Below are 19,534 nucleotides of genomic sequence, written 5' to 3'. Positions count from 1 at the left end.
TTTTTTTATTTAGGTGTAAAATGAAATATTCTTCCTCCTTCTAGTTATGTCATACTATAAATATCTTGTACTGTGTGTTATATAATGAAGTCTGGTAAGGCAACCTCATCTTACATGCTCAATTTTATAGTGTTCCTCAGAATCATTTCTTATGCATAGGAACTTGACAATTGTAGTTTTTCATGTTTTGATCTTTTATATACTATTGTTTATTGATAATAATCTGAATCAAATTGAATGATTACATTAAAAAAAAGACACTAAAAAATTTAGATTTTAAAGTTTTATCTTGTTGACTTACATGTACTATTTATGACAATTTTATACCTCTTTCTCTATCATTAGCACTTATATGTTTAATTTTCATGACACACACACACACACCCTCACCCTCACACACACACACACACCCTCACACACACACACACACACCCTCACACACACACACACACACACACACATATATATATATATATATATATATATATATATATATATATATATATATATATATATATATATATATAATTTTATTATGTTGTGGATCAGTATTCACAATTCTCAACTTAAAAAAATGTTGACTTAGAATTAAAAGAAATTAATTGTAAAATATTTAATAAAAGTTAAAACTATAGAACAAAAAATTAGAGATATTGAAAATCGACCTTCTCATGAAATAAATAACAAAGAAAAACAGAAGCTTGAAAAAGAATTAAATGAAATTTATGAGAAAAAAATCAAAAGGTGCATATATAAGATCTAAAGCTAACTGGATTAAATATGGAGAAAAATGCACATCGTACTTCTTGAATTTAGAACGAAAACGCCAGCAAAATAATGTTATAGAAAAAATAACTGAAAGTGAAAACTCTGTATATAGTAGTAATGAAATTTTATTAACGTTATGTAATTTTTATGAAAATTTGTATACGTCTAAAAGCCCACATGATGAAGAAATTAAAAGCTATATTTCAGAAACTGAAGTTTCTTCAAAATTAACAGATTATGAAAAAAATTATTGTGATAATATACCCACAATGAAGGAATGTGAAGAAGCTATCAAAAATATGAAAAATAATAAATCACCGGGTTTAGATGGGATACCTGTGGAGTTTTATAAACTCTTCTGGAACGACATAAAAACGTACTTTTATGATGCGTTACTAAAGTCATTTGAAGCTGAAGAGCTAACAGGGACACAAAAGTTGTCAATAATTAGTCTTATACACAAAAAAGGCGATAAATCTAATGTTAAAAACCAGAGACCTATTAGTCTTACTAACTGCGACTACAAAATTTTAGCATTTGTTTTAGCCAAACGACTACAAAAAAATATTTCAAAACTTATTAACAACGACCAATCCGCATATATAAAAGGTAGATATATTGGATGTAATGCCAGATTGATTCAGGATATTTTTGATTATTGTGAAGACCAAAACGAAAATGGAATTCTTCTATTTCTGGACTTTGAAAAGGCGTTTGATACTGTAGAATGGTCCTTTATGTTTGAGACATTGAAAGCTCTAAATTTTGGACCAAATTTTATCAAATGGATTAAAATACTGTATAACAATCCAAAATTCAGAGTTAAAAATAACGGTTTTATATCCAGAACATGTAACATGACTAGAGGTATATGACAAGGCTGTCCAATATCCGCTTTATTATTTATAGTTACAGTTGAAATACTAGCTATACGTGTTAAGTCTTCGGAAGATATACACGGTTTCAAAATAAGTAATAACAATGAGATCAAAATGTTACAACATGCAGACGATTCAACGAATCCACTTCAAGACATAGAATCTGTAAAACATGTTCAAGTAATAAATAAATTTTCTAAAGTAGCTGGGCCAAATCTGAACATTGATAAATCGGAATGTATGTTACTAGGGCCCTTAAAAAATTCATGTAATAGAATAGATAATATAAAGGTAACAGATGGACCAGTAAAAACTTTAGGTATATACATAGGACACAACAAAGAAATATGTTTAGAAAAAAATTGGCAAAATAGAATTGATAAAATTTCTAAAACATTAGATTCATGGGAAAAGAGAAAGTTGACAATTTTTGGGAAAAAAGAAATAATTAACACATTATGTATTTCAAAACTACAATATAATGCAACTACTCTGCCTAATCCACCTGAAAAAATTATTAAACAAATCAGTAGATTAATTTTTAACTTTGTTTGGAATAGTAAAGACCGTATAAAAAGAAACACACTTATAGGAAAGGAAAAAGAAGGCGGAATTGACATTATTGATGTTGAATCTAAATTTCAGGCATCCAAAGCATCTTGGATTTCAAGATTACTAAATATAAAATCTAGTCTTGCATCTTTTTTAAATCATTTATTTCATAAAGAGGCATTATCACTAGAATACATTTTAAAAACTAATCTAACACATGTAGATGACTATAAAGAAATAAAATATCTCCCTAAATTCTACAAAGAATCAATATGTGCATTCAATGCATGTAAAATTACAAAAGATTTAACAAATTTATCCACTGACGAGTTTTTATCTTTGCCAATATGGAAAAATAAACTCTTCACGTATAAAAATAAACCAATTTATTTTGAAAATTGGATTAAAGCGGGAATTCTGTACACAAAAGACTTGTATGATGTAAATGGCTCATTCTATGATATAAGACACTTCTGTGATAAGGTTTTATACAAAAACAATATCTTATGTGAATATTTTATCCTGAAGACAATATTTAACAAACTTTCAAAGATATATATATGTGAAAAGGCGCCATATATCAATATAAGAAATAACATGTATATACTCTTAAAAGGAAATAGATATGTTCTTATAAGTAATGTAAAATCATCTGTTTTCTGTAACATATTCATTGAGAAAAAATTCTTAAGACCACTAACAGAAAATTATTGGAGTGAATTGTTTAATATTCCCAAATATTTGTGGGCTTCTATCTACTGTATGGAAATTTCAAGAATGTCTGATAAACACATAGCAGAATTCAACTTTAAGTTATTGCATAATGTATTAAACAATAATTTGACTGTGAGCAAATGGAATCCTAATGTACAAAAATTTTGTGCTAATTGTGGAGAAATAGAAAATATTATGCATCTTTTATATAACTGTAACGACTCAAGTTATATATGGATTAAGTTAAGTTTAATTGTCGGGTTTAATTAATATTAGTTGGAAACATGTTGTAACAGGCTTTTATGAAAACTCAGATTTTGTTATGGGCATGAATATATTACTTTCTTTCATTGCACTGAAAATTTTCAAATACAAGATGAAGTGTAGACTTACGAATTCACATTGTACCAGAGATTCTTTGAATAATTTTGTTAAATCTGCATTAAATACATATCAATATATTTCAGAATTGTCTTATGATAATGTACAAATTCAAAAAGTGTTTAAAAAAGTTTGTAGAAGTTATTAATTGTTATTTTATTTGTTTAAATCACTAAAATACATGTATTTCTATCTTTAATCAAAATTGTCATATTATATACTGTTTATATGTTACGTATGTTATTGTTTGTTTGCAATTAATAAATAAAGAAAAAAAAATGTTGTGGATCAGTACAACACAGTTAAGTTTTCATTTGAGTAAGATCCAGACATTGCAATGTTTAGCCTTGGAGGAGAAATAATTTGTGATCTAAATATTTAAACTCTGTAGCTACATTTGAAATCCATGGAGAGAAAATGGATCTTCACATGGCAAAAAAAAAAGATGAAAAAGGAATGTCTATAAACACAACAATTTACAAATATAAGAATATATATAAAAATTATTTGGTAAGACCAAGAAATTCAACTAAAATAAACATAAGAAATAAAGTTGGAAGTTTTTCTAACCTTGATTTTAATTATACTAGCAATTAGAGTATATTTAAGGAATCACTGTCTAGTTAGTAGAGTATGCCAGGGCATCAACGATAGTTGGAAACGTGGGATAATTTGCATAACGGGCGAATTCATGAAGAAGTTCATTTATTTGTTTATTTATTTATTATATTCATTCCTTCATTTATTTCGTATTCTATTAATTTATTTATTTATTTATTTATTTATTTATTTATTTATTTATCTATTTATTTATTATTTATCTATTTATTTATGCATTCATTTATTCGTATTTTTATTAATTTCTTTATTTTTTATTTCTTTATTGATTGATTGATTTATTTTTGCATTTATTTATTGATTTATTTATGCATTTATCATATATTTCTTTTATAAATTAATTATTTTTACAGGGTTTGTATACTGATTACCAGGGTCTGTTTATGTATTGCCATAGTTTATATACCATCACCAGGGTCTATATACCTATCACCAGGGTCTGTATACCTATCACCAGGGTCTGTATACCTATCACCAGGGTCTATGTACCTATCACCAGGGTCTATATACCCATCACCAGGGTCTGTATACCCATCACCAGGGTCCGTTTTATCTATCACAAGGGTCTATATACCTATCACCAGGGTCTGTATACTTATCACCAGGGTCTATGTACCTATTACCAGGGTCTATATACCTATCACCAGGGTCTGTATACCCATCACCAGGGTCTGTATACTTATCACCAGGGTCTATGTACCTATCACCAGATTCTGTATACCCATCACCAGTGTCCGTATTATCTATCACCAGGGTCTTTATACCCATCACCAGGGTCTGTATACCCATCACCAGGGTCTGTATACCCATCACCAGGGTCTGTATACCTATCGCCAGTGTCTGTATTATCTATCACCAGGGTCTTTATACCCATCACCAGGGTCTGTATACCCATCACCAGGGTCTGTATACCCATCACCAGGGTCTGTATACCTATCGCCAGTGTCTGTATTATCTATCACCAGGGTCTTTATACCCATCACCAGGGTCTGTATACCTATCACCAGAGTCTATATACCCATCACCAGGGTCTGTATACCCATCACCAGGGTCTGTATACGTATCACCAGGGTCTATGTACCTATCACCAGTGTCTGTATACCCATCACCAGTGTCTGTATTATCTATCACCAGGGTCTTTATACCCATCACCAGGCTCTGTATACCCATCACCAGGGTCTGTATACCTATCACCAGAGTCTATATACCCATCACCAGGGTCTGTATTATCTATCACCAAGGTCTGTATACCCATCACCAGGGTCTGTATCCCCATCACCAGGGTCTGTATACCCATCACCAGGGTCTGTATACCCATCACCAGGGTCTGTATACCTATCACAAGAGTGTGTATGACCATCACCAGAGTCTATATACCTATCACCAGGGTCTGTATTATCTATCACCAAGGTCTGTATACCCATCACCAGGGTCTGTATACCCATCACCAGGGTCTGTATACCCATCACCAGGGTCTGTATACCTATCACCAGGGTCTATATACCCATCACCAGGGTTTGTTTACCCATCACCAGGGTCTGTATACCTATCACCCGGGTCTCTTTACTTATCACCAGGGTCTTTATACCTATCACCAGGATCTGTATACCCATCACCAGTGTCTGTATACCTATCATCAGGGTCTGTATTATCTATCACCAGGGTCTATATACCTATCACCAGTGTCCTTATACCTATCACCAGGGTCTTTATACCTATCACCAGGGTCTGTATTATCTATCACCAGGGTCTATATACCTATCACCAGGGTCTGCATACCAATGACCAGAGTCTGTATACCTATCTCCAGGGTCTGTATACCCATCACCAGGGTCTGTATACTTATCACCAGGGTCTGTATAACTATCACCAGGGTCTGTATTATCTATCACCAGTGTCTGTATACCCATCACCAGGGTCTGTATACCCATCACCAGGGTTTGGGTATCTATGAACAGGGTCTTAATCTGTAAATCTATGTCAAGGGTGTGTATTATCTGTCATTAGGGTCTGTATGTACCCATCACCAGGGTGTGTATACCTATCACCAGAGACTGTGGACCTATTACCAGGGTCCGTATATCTATTACCAGCGTCTGTATTTCTATAACCAAGGTCGGTATTATCTATTAAAAGGGTCTGTATACTTATCACCAGGGTCTATATTATCTATCACTAGGGTCTCTATTATCTATCACTAGAGCTGTACATCTATCACCAGGGTCTGTATACCCATCACCTGTTTGTCTGTCCGCAAAAACGTGCCCATTACTTTTGATTGGTTGGACCTATGGCTTTCATATTTCACATGTGCATTCCTTGTGATAAGGCCTTTGTTTGGGTTCTAACATATTTGACTTTTTTGACCTTGATCTTTGAGTTTTTCCCACTTTTTCAAGAATTTACCAAACTTTAACCTTGGCTATAACTTTTCAAAAGTTGGTGCAAGGGCTTTCATACTTTATACTAGTATGTGTATTCATCGTAGCAAGACCTTTGAACGGATATCAAAAAAATTGATCTTGACCTTTGAGTTTTACCAACTTATAAAAATTTTAACCTTGAGAAATTAGTATCAGGGCTATTATTTTCCACATGTGTATTCCTTGTGACAAATCCTTTCTTTGGGTTCCGACGTATTTGAAATTTTGACCTTTATCTTGGAATAAGACATACTTTTGAAAAACTTTAATCTTGGCCATATATTTTGAACAGTTGGTGCTAATTCTTTAATGTTTTACATGTGTATTTCTTATGACAAAGCCTGGGTACCTTTAATTTGACCCTTTGACCTTGACCTTGCAGTTTGACCCACATTTAAAAAACTTTAACCTGAGCTAAACCTTTTGAATGGTTAGTGCCTGGAATTTCTTATTTCTCAGGTATATTCACTGAAAATCCTTTCTTTGGGTAACAACATTTTTCAGCTATTAAGGACATACGCAACGTAGTTTGAACTTTATTGTCTTTTTCCCTGGAGTTGAGGATTTCAAATACTTAAAGGAACTGTGCTACATTTTAATGTCTATATATGCTGTTGTACACTTCTTCTAAAATAAATTTGGATAAACAAAACATCTAGAATATATGTTTAATAATTTTTGTATATTTTTCTTTGAATTATACAAGAATTTTCATCAATTGATATCTTTTCAAAACCCCTGGTAATGCATGCTGATTTTTTGTCTACGAACATCTGATGGCACTATATAATCTTAAATTAAGAATATCTTTAAAAATTATCATTAGGTAAGGTACGTTGCGTATGTCCTTAATATTTGAGTTTGAGTTGCATTTGAGAAACTTTAACCATTGTCAAAAGCTGCCATACAGGGACATCAGTGTTTCACAAACACATTTTGTTTTAATTTGAAATACCAAACAAAATTAAATTGAAATATTCGATAATAACCATTATAGATTTTAGATAATTTTGTTCACTAAAGAAGAGAAAGTCCTTTGCTGTAAAGTGAGGTTTATTTGTACGTTTATTTGTTCACTAATTTGTTTATTTATTTTTGGCCTGAAATGACCATGTTATAGACCGTTCGAGAAATTAATACGGTATGTTCTTTGACATCAAACATATCAAACTTTCATGCATACTTAGCTTTGAAGTCTACATTTGGACTTTGCGACTTTGTAAAAATATTTTTTAATGAACGCCTGCACTGAAAATTTAAGTTTAAATTTCAATTTAAATTTAAGGAGGTATAACCTATCGATTACATGAATTTTTATTGGGGGAAGTGGGTTAAAGTCACTATTTATAACAAAGTGTTGTCAGTCTAACTATCATGATAAATAAAGAAGGATGGCTATATAATTGTCTGGAATGTGTTGCTTGGAATTTATTTCAAGGCCTAAACATGTAGATCAAGGTGTAGGGAAAGGTCGACCAATAATAACGACCTCACTATAGATTTTCAAGGCACCTAAATACTACAGATTTTATTTATTTCATTTGTATTTACAATTCATCAAATTATAATTTCAGATTAACAATTTGTTATTACAATTTTTTATCTTTTATAAAACAAGTTAACATTTTATAATTGCAAATTATTTGAATTGTTGTATAAATATTTTCCTTCCTACTGAGTTTATGTTAAAGTATGAATTTGAATTCCCCCAATACTGATGTACAAAAATCACCGTTACGGAAAACAAGATGTGTTTGTGAAACACTGATGCCCCTGTATGGCAACTTATAGCAAAGGTTAAACTTTCTCAAACGCAAATCAAATATGTTGGTACCCAAAGTAAGGTCTTGTCCCGAGGAATAAACCTGTGAAATATGAAAGCCCCGGTAGCAACGATTGAATAGATATGGATAAGGTTTTTTTTTTTCAAAAGTATGTCAAAAATCAAGGTCAAGGTCAAATGGTCAAAATTAATGGTGCCCAAGGAAAGGCCTTCTCCCAAGAAATACACCTGTGACATATGAAAGCCAAAGCACCGACCTTTCAAAAGTTATGACCAAGGTTAAAGTTTGATAAAATTTTGCAAAACTGGGTCAAACTCCAAGGTCAAGGTCAAATATGGTGGTACCCAGAGAGATGTCTTGTCACAAGGAATACACATGTAAAATATGAAAGTCATAGCTCCAACCAATCAAAAGTTATGGGCAAGGTTAAAGTTTTTGCGGACAAACAGACAGACGGACGGACAGAGCAAAACTACATACCCCCGAATCTTCGATACGGGGGCATAAAAATGCGAATAAAGCGTTCGATTAATTTATCCAATAAATTAAAGAATTGAGAACACTTAAACTGGTTGCAAATTGTACATCTAGTAGGAAAATTCTATGAAATATTTTGTTTATAAAACAAGTAGAATCAACAGTTAACACATTAATCACAGACTGTGTTTGCCTGCACATGATTAAAATCATGAAATTGCCCAAAAATGTGCGATACATGGGAGAATTATTTGAAATCGCAAAGATATAGTCAGATAAGAAACAAACACACTCAATTTTGTAATTCATATTCGATTATCTTGTGATTTATTTTTGAAATTGTGTATACTTCATAATTATATTTAAAAAATCCTTGTGATTCATATTAAATTATGCGAAAAGTTCATATTCGAAATCTTGTTACTGTGTATTTTTAGGGATGTCAAAATATTTATTTTCCTTAGTCGACTATTCGATAACATTATTCGAACGATAGTCGAATATTCGGAGCATTTTCTTAAAATAAAATTTTAATATTTCAAACCTCACTTGTAAATGTAGAAGGTATTATAACAAAAAAAAACCTTTTTACCTCATATATACAAAAAAGTAACATCAGTTGCCTCTGTTGCACATAGATGTTTGCAGGCACCTAACGTGTGGGCAGTGTGTTTATATGAAATAATTTTAGACCGTAAATTATTCATATATCAGTTTTTATTTTAGCAAGCATAAAAAAATTGCCAGCATGATATTTTAAAGTTTACAAAAATAAATGGAGGGGGGGGGGGTTAATACACTATCTACGCCTTACTCTTTGAATATATGTATTGCTAATAAAATTAATTTGGAAAGATATACATATCACTACTTCAAATAAAACGTTTTATCATAATTATCAATTTATCTTTCATGGAATTTTATTCAATTATTCTCCATTGCTAAAGCAAATACGCCGGGACAGTCTATGTGTTTGTTCATCACAAAAATTTGAACATTGGTCATAATTTTTTGTTTAGTTTATCAATTTCAAGAAATATTCATCTAATAGAAAATATGTAATAATTTTGGGAAGATCGGACTCTCATATTCCACATATGAATTACGAATTACAAAATCTTTCTGAATTTATTTTTTTTATCTTATGACCTTGTCAGTGAAATTTGATATACTTATAAAAAAAAATAACCCTGACCTAAGCTTAGTATGGAATGAGATATATGTTTTCATAATTGACCTGTGCAATACCCGTGACAAAACTATAACAAGTCACTGGAATGTATATAGCCTAAGATCTTTGACCTTGGCATTTGACTTTCTTTTTACAAAACTTTTAATCCTGGCCAAAGCTTTGCACCTGATGAGACAGGACTTTAATATTTTCTTGTACATGAACATAGCTGTAACAAGACCTTCCAAATATACTCTGATTTTTAACCTCATAAACTTGACATTGAAGTTTGATCGACTTTCAAATCATAACTCGATCCTTGGTCCTAAGCTTTTAAACAGAACATCCCACTTTAAAAATATATAATTATTTTAAATATGATGAGCCGCCACGACAGTCACAATATGCCATAGACGATTGCATCCCAACCAAAAAGAAAAAAAAAACAACAAAAAACGATTAAAGACATTCCATATCATTTCCATGCAGTGAAAATACACTGGGTCTCCTTCTTGACAACATGACAGCTAGGGTTTGTAGAACACAAATTTTGGCACTATTATCCTACTGTTCTACTGTCATGAACATAGAAGAAATTTGAACTTTGTGTTGGTTGCTCTTCTTTTATGATAATTTTTAAAATTTCACACTTTATTGATTAATTATGTAGATATGTATATCTTCACATTTTCTCTGGAACAAGTAAACAACATAATGGAATTTTTAGATTTCTCTCGATTTATGCAATAGAGGAATCAGGATACATTGGCATTTACAATGTAAAGATATTTCCACACAAATATAAATCTTTGCCCATTGTTATAAGTTTCTATATCCTTTGCTTCCTCCTTGACAGGCTTACACTACAAAATAAAAAGTAAATAAGATCAATATAACATTAGAGTCAAGGCATCTTAATCACAATAAAATCATTATAGTTCATTAAACAACTCATACGTTCTCCACAAGATGTTACGTTTATGAAGACACCCTAAAAAGTAATTGGATTCATTTTCATAATGCAAACTATGTTGAAAGTCACCCTACTAAAAAGATGGGAACTAGACCCTGCACGAGGGAAGAAAAAACCGTGATGAAGGGTATATAGACCCTGGTGATTGGTATACAGAACCTGGTGATAGATAAACTGACCCGAGTGATGGGTCAAGAGACCCTGGTGATTGGTATACAGTACCTGGTGATAGATAAGCTGACCCTGGTAATGGGTCAAGAGACCCTGGTGATTGGTATACAGAACCTGGTGATAGATAACTGACCCTGGTGATGGGTCAAGAGACCCTAGTGATTGGTATACAGATCCTGGTGATAGGTATACAGACCCTGGTGATGGGTATACAGACCCTGGTGATAGATAATACAGACCCTGGTGATGGGTATATAGACTCTGGTGATGGGCATACACACCCTTGTGATAGGTATACAGACCCTGGTGATAGGTATATAGACCCTGGTGATAGATATACAGACCCTGGTGATAGATAATACAGTCCTTGGTGATGGATATACAGACCCTGGTGATGGGTATACAGACCCTGGTGATAGATAATACAGACCCCGGTGATAGGTATACAGACCCTGGTGATGGGTATATAGACCCTGGTGATAGGTTTATAGACCCTGTGATAAGTATACAGACCCTGGTGATAGGTATACAGACCCTGGTGATAGGTATACAAACCCTGGTGATGGGTATACAGACCCTGGTGATGGGTATATAGACCCTGGTGATAGGTACATAGACCCTGGTGATAAGTATACAGACCCTGGTGATAGGTATACAGACCCTGGTGATAGGTATACAGACCCTTGTGATAGGTATATAGACCCTGGTGATGGGTATATAGACCCTGATGATAGGTACATAGACCCTGGTGATAAGTATACAGACCCTGGTGATGGGTATACAGACCCTGGTGATAGGTATACAGACCCTGGTGATAGGTATATAGACCCTGGTGATGGTATACAAACTATGGCAATACATAAACAGACCTTGGTAATAAGTATACAAACCTTGTAAAATAATTAATTTATAAAAGAAATATATGATAAATGCATAAATAAATCAATAAATAAATGAAAAAATAAATCAATCAATCAATAAAGAAATAAAAAATCAAGAAATTAATAAAAATACGAATAAATGAATGCATAAATAAATAGATAAATAATAAATAAATAAATAAATAAATAAATTAATTAATTAATAGAATACGAAATAAATGAAGGAATGAATATAATAAATAAATAAACAAATAAATGAACTTCTTCATGAATTAATCAATTACTTAATTATTAGAATAATAAATAAATAAATAAATAAATTAATTAATTAATAGAATACGAAATAAATGAAGGAATGAATATGATAAATAAATAAACAAACAAATAAATGAACTTCTTAATGAATTAATCAATTACTTAATTATTAGAATAATAAATAAATAAATAAATAAACAAACATGCATACAAATTAATAAATCAATGAGTTAATTAATAGTTAATTAATTAATGGATGGAATAATTAATAAATGAAGGAAAGAATGTTATAAATGAATTTAAAAAAAATACAAATATATATTTTTTAATAAATTAATGAGTTACTTAGTTAATTAATTGTAAGAATGATAAATAAATAAATTAAATAAATAAATAAATTAATTAATAATTAAATAAATAAATAAATAAAAACTAACTGTAAAGTTGATTCATTTATTCTTCTGCTTTTTTAAATAAAAGTTGATCGAATTATGCAAAAATTTCTGCATCTGACTATAGTATCATTCCACATTACTAGTTTCCATTATATATTCCGAATTTCCTCTCTGCTGTTTTCCGATCTCGATGGAAATTTATTTCACGCATGCGCTCTGCCTGGTTATAGAGGCTGGTTACGAGATCCAAAACAGCATACATATTATACCTCCTCATATAGCACTATATGAAATGTTGTACAAAAGGAATAAATTTTAGTTTTTAATGCAATTTTCCGGGAAAAAAGAAATTCAAAATAATTAAAATTGCTGATTAAGGTGTATGTAATTTTTTAAAAATAATAATTTTAGTCAACGTATTTAATTGTATAATAAAACTTTCTACAAATTAAACAGAGCTCTCTAGCTTTAAATTATTTCTTCATTTTTACGCATATAGTACAAAGAACGATAACTCTTCACGCTAGGTATTCTACGTTCAGAAAGGGCGAAATATCTGTTCTAGTGTATTTATTTCAAGAATAGCGCACATCATGGTATATGCCAGCAGAGCAATTGCTATGCATAAAGCCATGTTCACTGAAAAACGTTGTTTATTTCTTAAATAAACAACCATAGTTTTGTGGCGTCTTGGCAAGTTGCCCAGGTACAATCCTTGTTATATAATTATTTTCTGAAACTATTTGCCCTCCAATGAAATATTAGGACTATAGGTATTACTAATAAGATGATTTATTATCTTTATAATCTGTGAACAGTAGACATTCCCTCTTTAAAGTTTTTTGTAGAGATGGTCTGAGAGAATTTCTACTTTGAATTTTTGTTGTGTTTTTAATGAAATGATGTTAGTTCTCTGTCTTTGTATTTGTATGGAAAGTGAGTTACAATCTATTTCAAACAGGTGGTAAATTTTTTTCTTCTGGGCGAAAAGTTTGATGCTTGTCAATGACCAATAGGACCAACAATTGGTAATGTCCAGTATTGACATCGCTTATTCATTTGAACCGTGTTCAAAACACTATTCCAGGTTCTCTTCAAATATAGACCACTGCTTTATTTCTTAATACAAAACTTACTTGACTTTTTCTATTTAGCCAATGGAAACCATTCGCCAAAATGTCAACCCAGTAACGTGGGTATAGATTGAAGTGAACACAAAAATACTTTCAAAGAAGTTAATGAATGTACCCACAAATGCTTCTGTTCAACTTCTTCCTCTTTTGAAAAAGTGTCAATGCATTGGTCGGTAAAATTATTACAGCACCCTAGTAATCTATACTCATAAATTAATAAATTTTGCAAATAAACTCCGAAACGGATGCACCAGAGTTCTTACTTACTCCTCTAAGAATACACCATATACAAGATGATGTCCGTAAACTATAATTAGATTCCAGTCGTACATTCTTTCATTTTCTATAAACAGCCATGAAATAGCAAAAACGTGAGTACGGTGGCGGTTCCGGTTGGCAGATTTTTTTTAATGAAACTGACAACAAGCAATCGTTTATTTATTTCTTAAAACGTCATCACTGAATGATTCAATAAAAACTTGATTTAAATGATATAAAAGAAATAAGTTGTGGTAACCGAGTAAAAAGGGAAATGTGCGAATTATTTTCGTCATTCACCGATCTTTATATTGACAAAAGTTTCTAGAACATCATACAGCATCGAGTCCGATGTTTTAAAAAAAGCTTAAGAAAAACGAGGCGAGCTGCAGGAACATAAATTAAAAAAAACTTAAATTATGTGAATGGTCATTGAAATAATGGTAAATCATTGATAACACTATAAGTTATGAATATATTTATATATCGAAAGACTATTAGAAGGTTCTCCTAATAAATTTGTATATTCCTTACTGAGAGCATCGTGGCAACGAACCCGAAGTACAATTTGTACTTCGTAATAAACTTGCTTACATGAGAAGAGAAAATTAATGAATAAAGTATTGTTCAAATACAATTAAAGCTTAAAATTTTGTGCTTTAATCAATACATTTCAGTTTTTTTTCTAGAATACAGTCTTTTGTATCAAATATTCGGCGTTAAGAGCTAATTTTTACCCCCCCCCCCTTCCCAAACAAAAAAATCAATTTATCAGTAAAATGTGCATGTTCGCTGCTCCTGAAGTACAATGTCCATAACATAGTATAAGATGTTCATAATAAACGTCAATGAAATTGTTATTTTTCCAAGTTTTTTACAAAAGGGGTGGGGGTTGGAGACGTACATCTACTTCGTTCGGGATTTTGAACAAAGTATTTCCACCTGCTATAATCCTGTAGGCTGTCAGTAGAAACTACAATATATGGTATTGGAATTTTTCTGTCGGTAGTGGTATAAATTCATTTTCCCGCGCTTGCGCGGGATATCATCTAGTATCTTCTATTTTAATGAATGAATGCACTGTATAAAGGCTTTAAAACACGTAGAATTTATAGAAATGTTGTTTATAATCTTGTAGGTCTTGCTTTAGCGCGTGGACATGATAGCCGTGCGGCCTGTAAAAACGTAAGGTTTTAGACTTGCAAGCCTTACCGTGTGTATCGACCCTAATAAGATTTGCTTGCGTACATCACTTTTTACTGCTCACACATAGTAACCAAATTTGTATTAGAACTGTCTGTTTTGCATAAAATGTAGCTTAATTACAGAAATGAATAGTCAACTGCAATTATTACAACCATTGGTTACTAAAATTAAAAAAAAATAAAAATAATAAAAATTTTTAAAAAATACGACCAGTGGTAACTATTTGAAAGAAAAATGTAATTTTCATTAATTGGAGTTATTTGTAAACGTGAAATAGTTCATGGGAGTCAGGTGTGTGCGCGAGGGGGGGGGGGGCTCAGTCCCAAACCTTTTCCCCCATAACGTACAGCATAAATGAACGACTTCGGTCTCATGTTGTAAATTTTGAATTTACTAGGCGGAGGTAAATGCAAAATTTACAATGATAACTTTTTGCATTTACCCCCCCCCCCCCCAATTCAGGGCTCTTATTGGCGACTAATTTAGTCGCTATGGCACCTAAAAATTATGATTGGCGCGTAAATTTTTTTTCTAGAAGTCGCCAAATTGGCGACCACTTAAAATTAACTTACAAATTCAAAATTTACAACATGATATAGCCACCTCCTCTCCCAAAATGTTCGTTGTTAAACGAAGTTAGAATCCCTTCTAATTTTTCCTATCTTGTATGAATGTGAGGATCAGATAGCTTACCCTAAAATTTTAAGAAGATCAGAAGTTTTAATTTTCTGTTTATTACATTTTCTTTGATTTTCCCTTTGCCTCTGTCTTTTCATAACATATATTGTTCTAGGCTGTGACGTCATAGTTGAGCAGCTTAGCAGTCGTGAGATTGAAAACATTGTAGCATTAATTTTTTGGGGAAGAAATTGACAGTTTTGCTCTCTATCAAGGTGGTTTAGATACTACATGTATCTCTATCTTATTACTGCCAGAATTTTTTTTTACTTGCTTTGATATCCTTTCACACTGTGACAGAATATCACTTTGGTATCCTTTCACACTGTGACAGAATATCACTTTTAATCAATAAATAAATCACAGTATTTCACTGTTTAAAATGTAATAAAAATCCTAAACTTCACTGTTAAATTTAACAGATAATCGGCGAATAACAGATTTTGCCCAGTAGAAAAAAAATTACCACTTGATAGCATACTCCTTTCAAACAAATGAAAATGGCGACTCAATTGAAATCAGGAAGGATGTTCAAATATCTGGTTTATAATTTAGAATAACATGCATAAAATATTTTTAGTGCATGCACAGTCAACGGTAACGGTTTTTAATGGCGGGTATGTAAAATGTTCATTTTCTGGATTCTTTTTCTCCATATATATTTGAAACACTATAATATGTAGAATTTATGATCAAATTGAATATTAATGTATATTCCAGATGCTGTTTTATAAATACTCTTTAATCATTAAGAAAAACTGCTTCACATCTGTCATACACATTTTTGTTAACATGTAGGTGCGTGGTTAGACGATCCGCATCTTTCTTTTCTCATTGCTGACAATCTTTTAAATGCTGTTGGAGATCCAAGGAATCAGCGACTGAAAAGACACATCATGGATGTTATGGATCGATTAATGTCTTCCAACAATGAAGTAGAAATCATAAGATCGGGAGGCTGTGCAGAAGGTTTTCGTATGCAAGGAACAGATGTTGACCAGATGCATGTCATTAAAAAAATAAAAGTTGTAACAAATATTCCAAAAGATTGCGGAAAGTATAGAGCGGTTGTAAGAATGATAAAATCTGCTGATGATCCTCCAGGCTATGTCAAACTTATTATTTTGACACCTTTTACGCCTTTAGGACACATAAGAAATGCAATGAAAAAGGTGGGTGGGGAATATTATCTAATGAATGAAGCATTTTTAAGAACATTTCAAATATCTTTGAAAGAAGAAGTTCGTCATGGCCCTTGTGTCTTGGAAACAGACGAGTACGGGACAGATCACGATAGAGCCTATTGTTTGGAGTACAAGGGTTGGCCAATCTGCGCAGAGGAATGGGTCAGACGCAAACGAGAATATGGATGGCCCTCTAAAGAACTCATCAGCAGAATAAAAAACACAGGATGTCACGTGATGGCAGTAGGATCGAAAAAGATAAACTTACAGAAGGAAGATCTAGCTACATCAAATGAATTACACTGGACAGAGGATCCACTGCAGTGGAGGCTTTCTTTTTCCGTGGCAGAAAAGAAACTGGTTTACGCCTTTAACGATACGCAATTTTTGACATACGGGATTTTTAAGCTTTTAAATCGAGAACTGTTTTCTAAGGATCCTATTGTGATGAAAGGTATATGTTCTTACTTCCTCAAAACTGCATTATTTTGGACAATTGAACAAACCCCATCAGAATACTGGAAACCAGAGCGGCTAGTTTTTTGTGTTAGTCTCTGCTTTCAACGTTTAATTGCTTGGATGGAAAATGGATTTTGTCCAAATTACTTTGTGAGAGAAAATAACATGTTTTTAGGAAAAGTACAGGAATGGCAATTAGCGTATATATCTACTCAGGTTTCAGAGATATACAGAGAAGGTTGGAGGTGTTTACTTAGATGTCATTCCTTATTTCATCTTAAAACAGCTTTGGAACATGCTAGACGAGATATAACACCATTTTCATTTCCGATCTCAAATCCAGAGGAAGATTTCAGAATTCTTCGGTCATCCTTCAACAACCCTATCAGCGACACTAGAAAAGAAATGATTCTCGATAGCGGACTGTTTAGTGAAATTCTTGCAAGACAAGCAAAACTGCCATCTGTAGAGCAACTAGAATTAGAATTAAAAAATTCGCTTACATTAGAGGTAAAAGAAAAATACTTTGAGACTTTAGATATCGATATACTGAAGCTTTGCCGCTACCAAACCTTTTGTAAACTTGCACTTTTTTACTTAAACATCTCTTTGACGGAAACTAAAAGTCGAAGTTGTTATAAATATATAAGGAAAGCCTTTTCATACCTAAACTATGCTCGTTTTGCGGATATCAGTAAAGGAAACTTAACTCTAGCTACAGCTTACTATTGTCTTGGAAGATTTACAACAGCGCTGGATCATATTAAACAATACGAGGAAATTTTAGAAAATTGTCTTGGTTATACACGTGTAAGCGTTCGTCATGGTTGTTATGCTGTTGGGGACTATGAGGAAAACTTCTGTGGACGACAAATGAGTTCACTGGAAAAAGCATCAGTGGCCGTCTCCTATGACTTTGAAGTTTACAGGATGATGCCGCTTGTACCTATTGAAATAGCTCTAGAAATTTTCCTAATGAAAAACACTGAATCACGTCTTGTCATCCCACCAAAAATGTACTCGGTATTTCTGAAAATTCTTTGTCACTCAAATCTATGCAATTTGAATGAAGTTCAGAAATTGTCACAATCATTGAAAGATTGTCCTGAAGAGATCCACGAAAGTCTACAAAAGACCAACACAGACAATGTCTACTTGAAGTACATTATGCTTGCTGTGACAGCAATGAAACTAGGGAATTACGAAGAAGCATTGCGATATTACTGTCTGGCCCATAACAGTAAGAGAAGATTGATGCGGAATTCTCCCAACTGCCCTGAATGGCAAACCAGAACGTCTGGATTATTTTACATTGCCCAACTTCTCAGAATTTTAATGTGATAGCGACAAAATTAAACTTTCAATTGAAAGGCTTAATTCAACTTATCAATCACTAAAAATTATTTTTTTTTCTTGTAACATGTTAAGCTGATAAATACATGTATATCTTCTACTCCGAATATGCTATGTGAGTAAGGTAATGAATTTTTTATGGGAATTTAAGAGAAAAGGTTTAGATATATATCAATCTTTTTTCGCTAACTAAATGATAGTTTAACGTAATTTGCAAAATCATTTTGAGAAGCAAACCTCTTAACTTGGCTATAATCCCTTATTACCCTTTAATTACTACAATATTTAGAGTACATGTCATGTACTCTAAATATTGTAGTAATTAAAGGGTAATAATGATGTAACTTAAAAAAAATGATCAGTATCCATTTTAAATATCTCGGAACGTGTAGTTGACGTTTTTAGACAAAAGTTATATTTTAAGACAATGTTTATTCTTTCTTTAAGTTACACTAGCTGTCTGGATGTTTCACGTGCAGGAGAATAATGTATTAAATGTTTTAAAGGGGCTTGGGCACAGATTTGAAGTTAATATTTTCTAAAATTTTATATAATATCATGACATATTAAAACTATAATCTAGAAAATTCAGAGTAGAAATCTTGGAATAGCGCATTTGAGTCTTGAAAATGACAAGTATAAGTTTAAACCACATATTAGCATGTACATAAAATAACGAACAAGGCGCTAAAATAAATACGTTTACAGTATTATGCTTTAAAACCCTGTTTTACTTATCTTTGACATCGTACGGAGAATGGAGGAAGGTGGTGTGGTTTAAGCCGAAACCTGCTACAGATTTCATGGTCCGACTGATCGAAT

At 32.3% G+C, this 19,534-nt stretch overlaps 1 protein-coding gene across 1 annotated transcript; it reads left to right on the top strand.

The window, feature by feature from the left end:
• Positions 1–16,326: 16,326 nt before the first annotated feature.
• Positions 16,327–18,700, top strand: LOC133182500 (uncharacterized). Its single transcript, XM_061317343.1, has 2 exons — positions 16,327–16,333; positions 16,515–18,700. The coding sequence occupies exons 1-2, from the start codon at positions 16,327–16,329 to the stop codon at positions 18,698–18,700; spliced, it is 2,193 nt and encodes a 730-aa protein (XP_061173327.1).
• Positions 18,701–19,534: the final 834 nt, after the last annotated feature.

This window comes from Saccostrea echinata, unplaced genomic scaffold (assembly GCF_033153115.1).
Source record: "Saccostrea echinata isolate AGI-Se365-2 ecotype Australia unplaced genomic scaffold, CSIRO_AGI_Sech_v1 ptg000009l, whole genome shotgun sequence".
Classification (NCBI taxonomy): domain Eukaryota; kingdom Metazoa; phylum Mollusca; class Bivalvia; order Ostreida; family Ostreidae; genus Saccostrea; species Saccostrea echinata.
The sequence above is the reverse complement of the archived record's forward strand: the minus strand, read 5'-3'. Positions and strand labels throughout refer to the sequence as shown.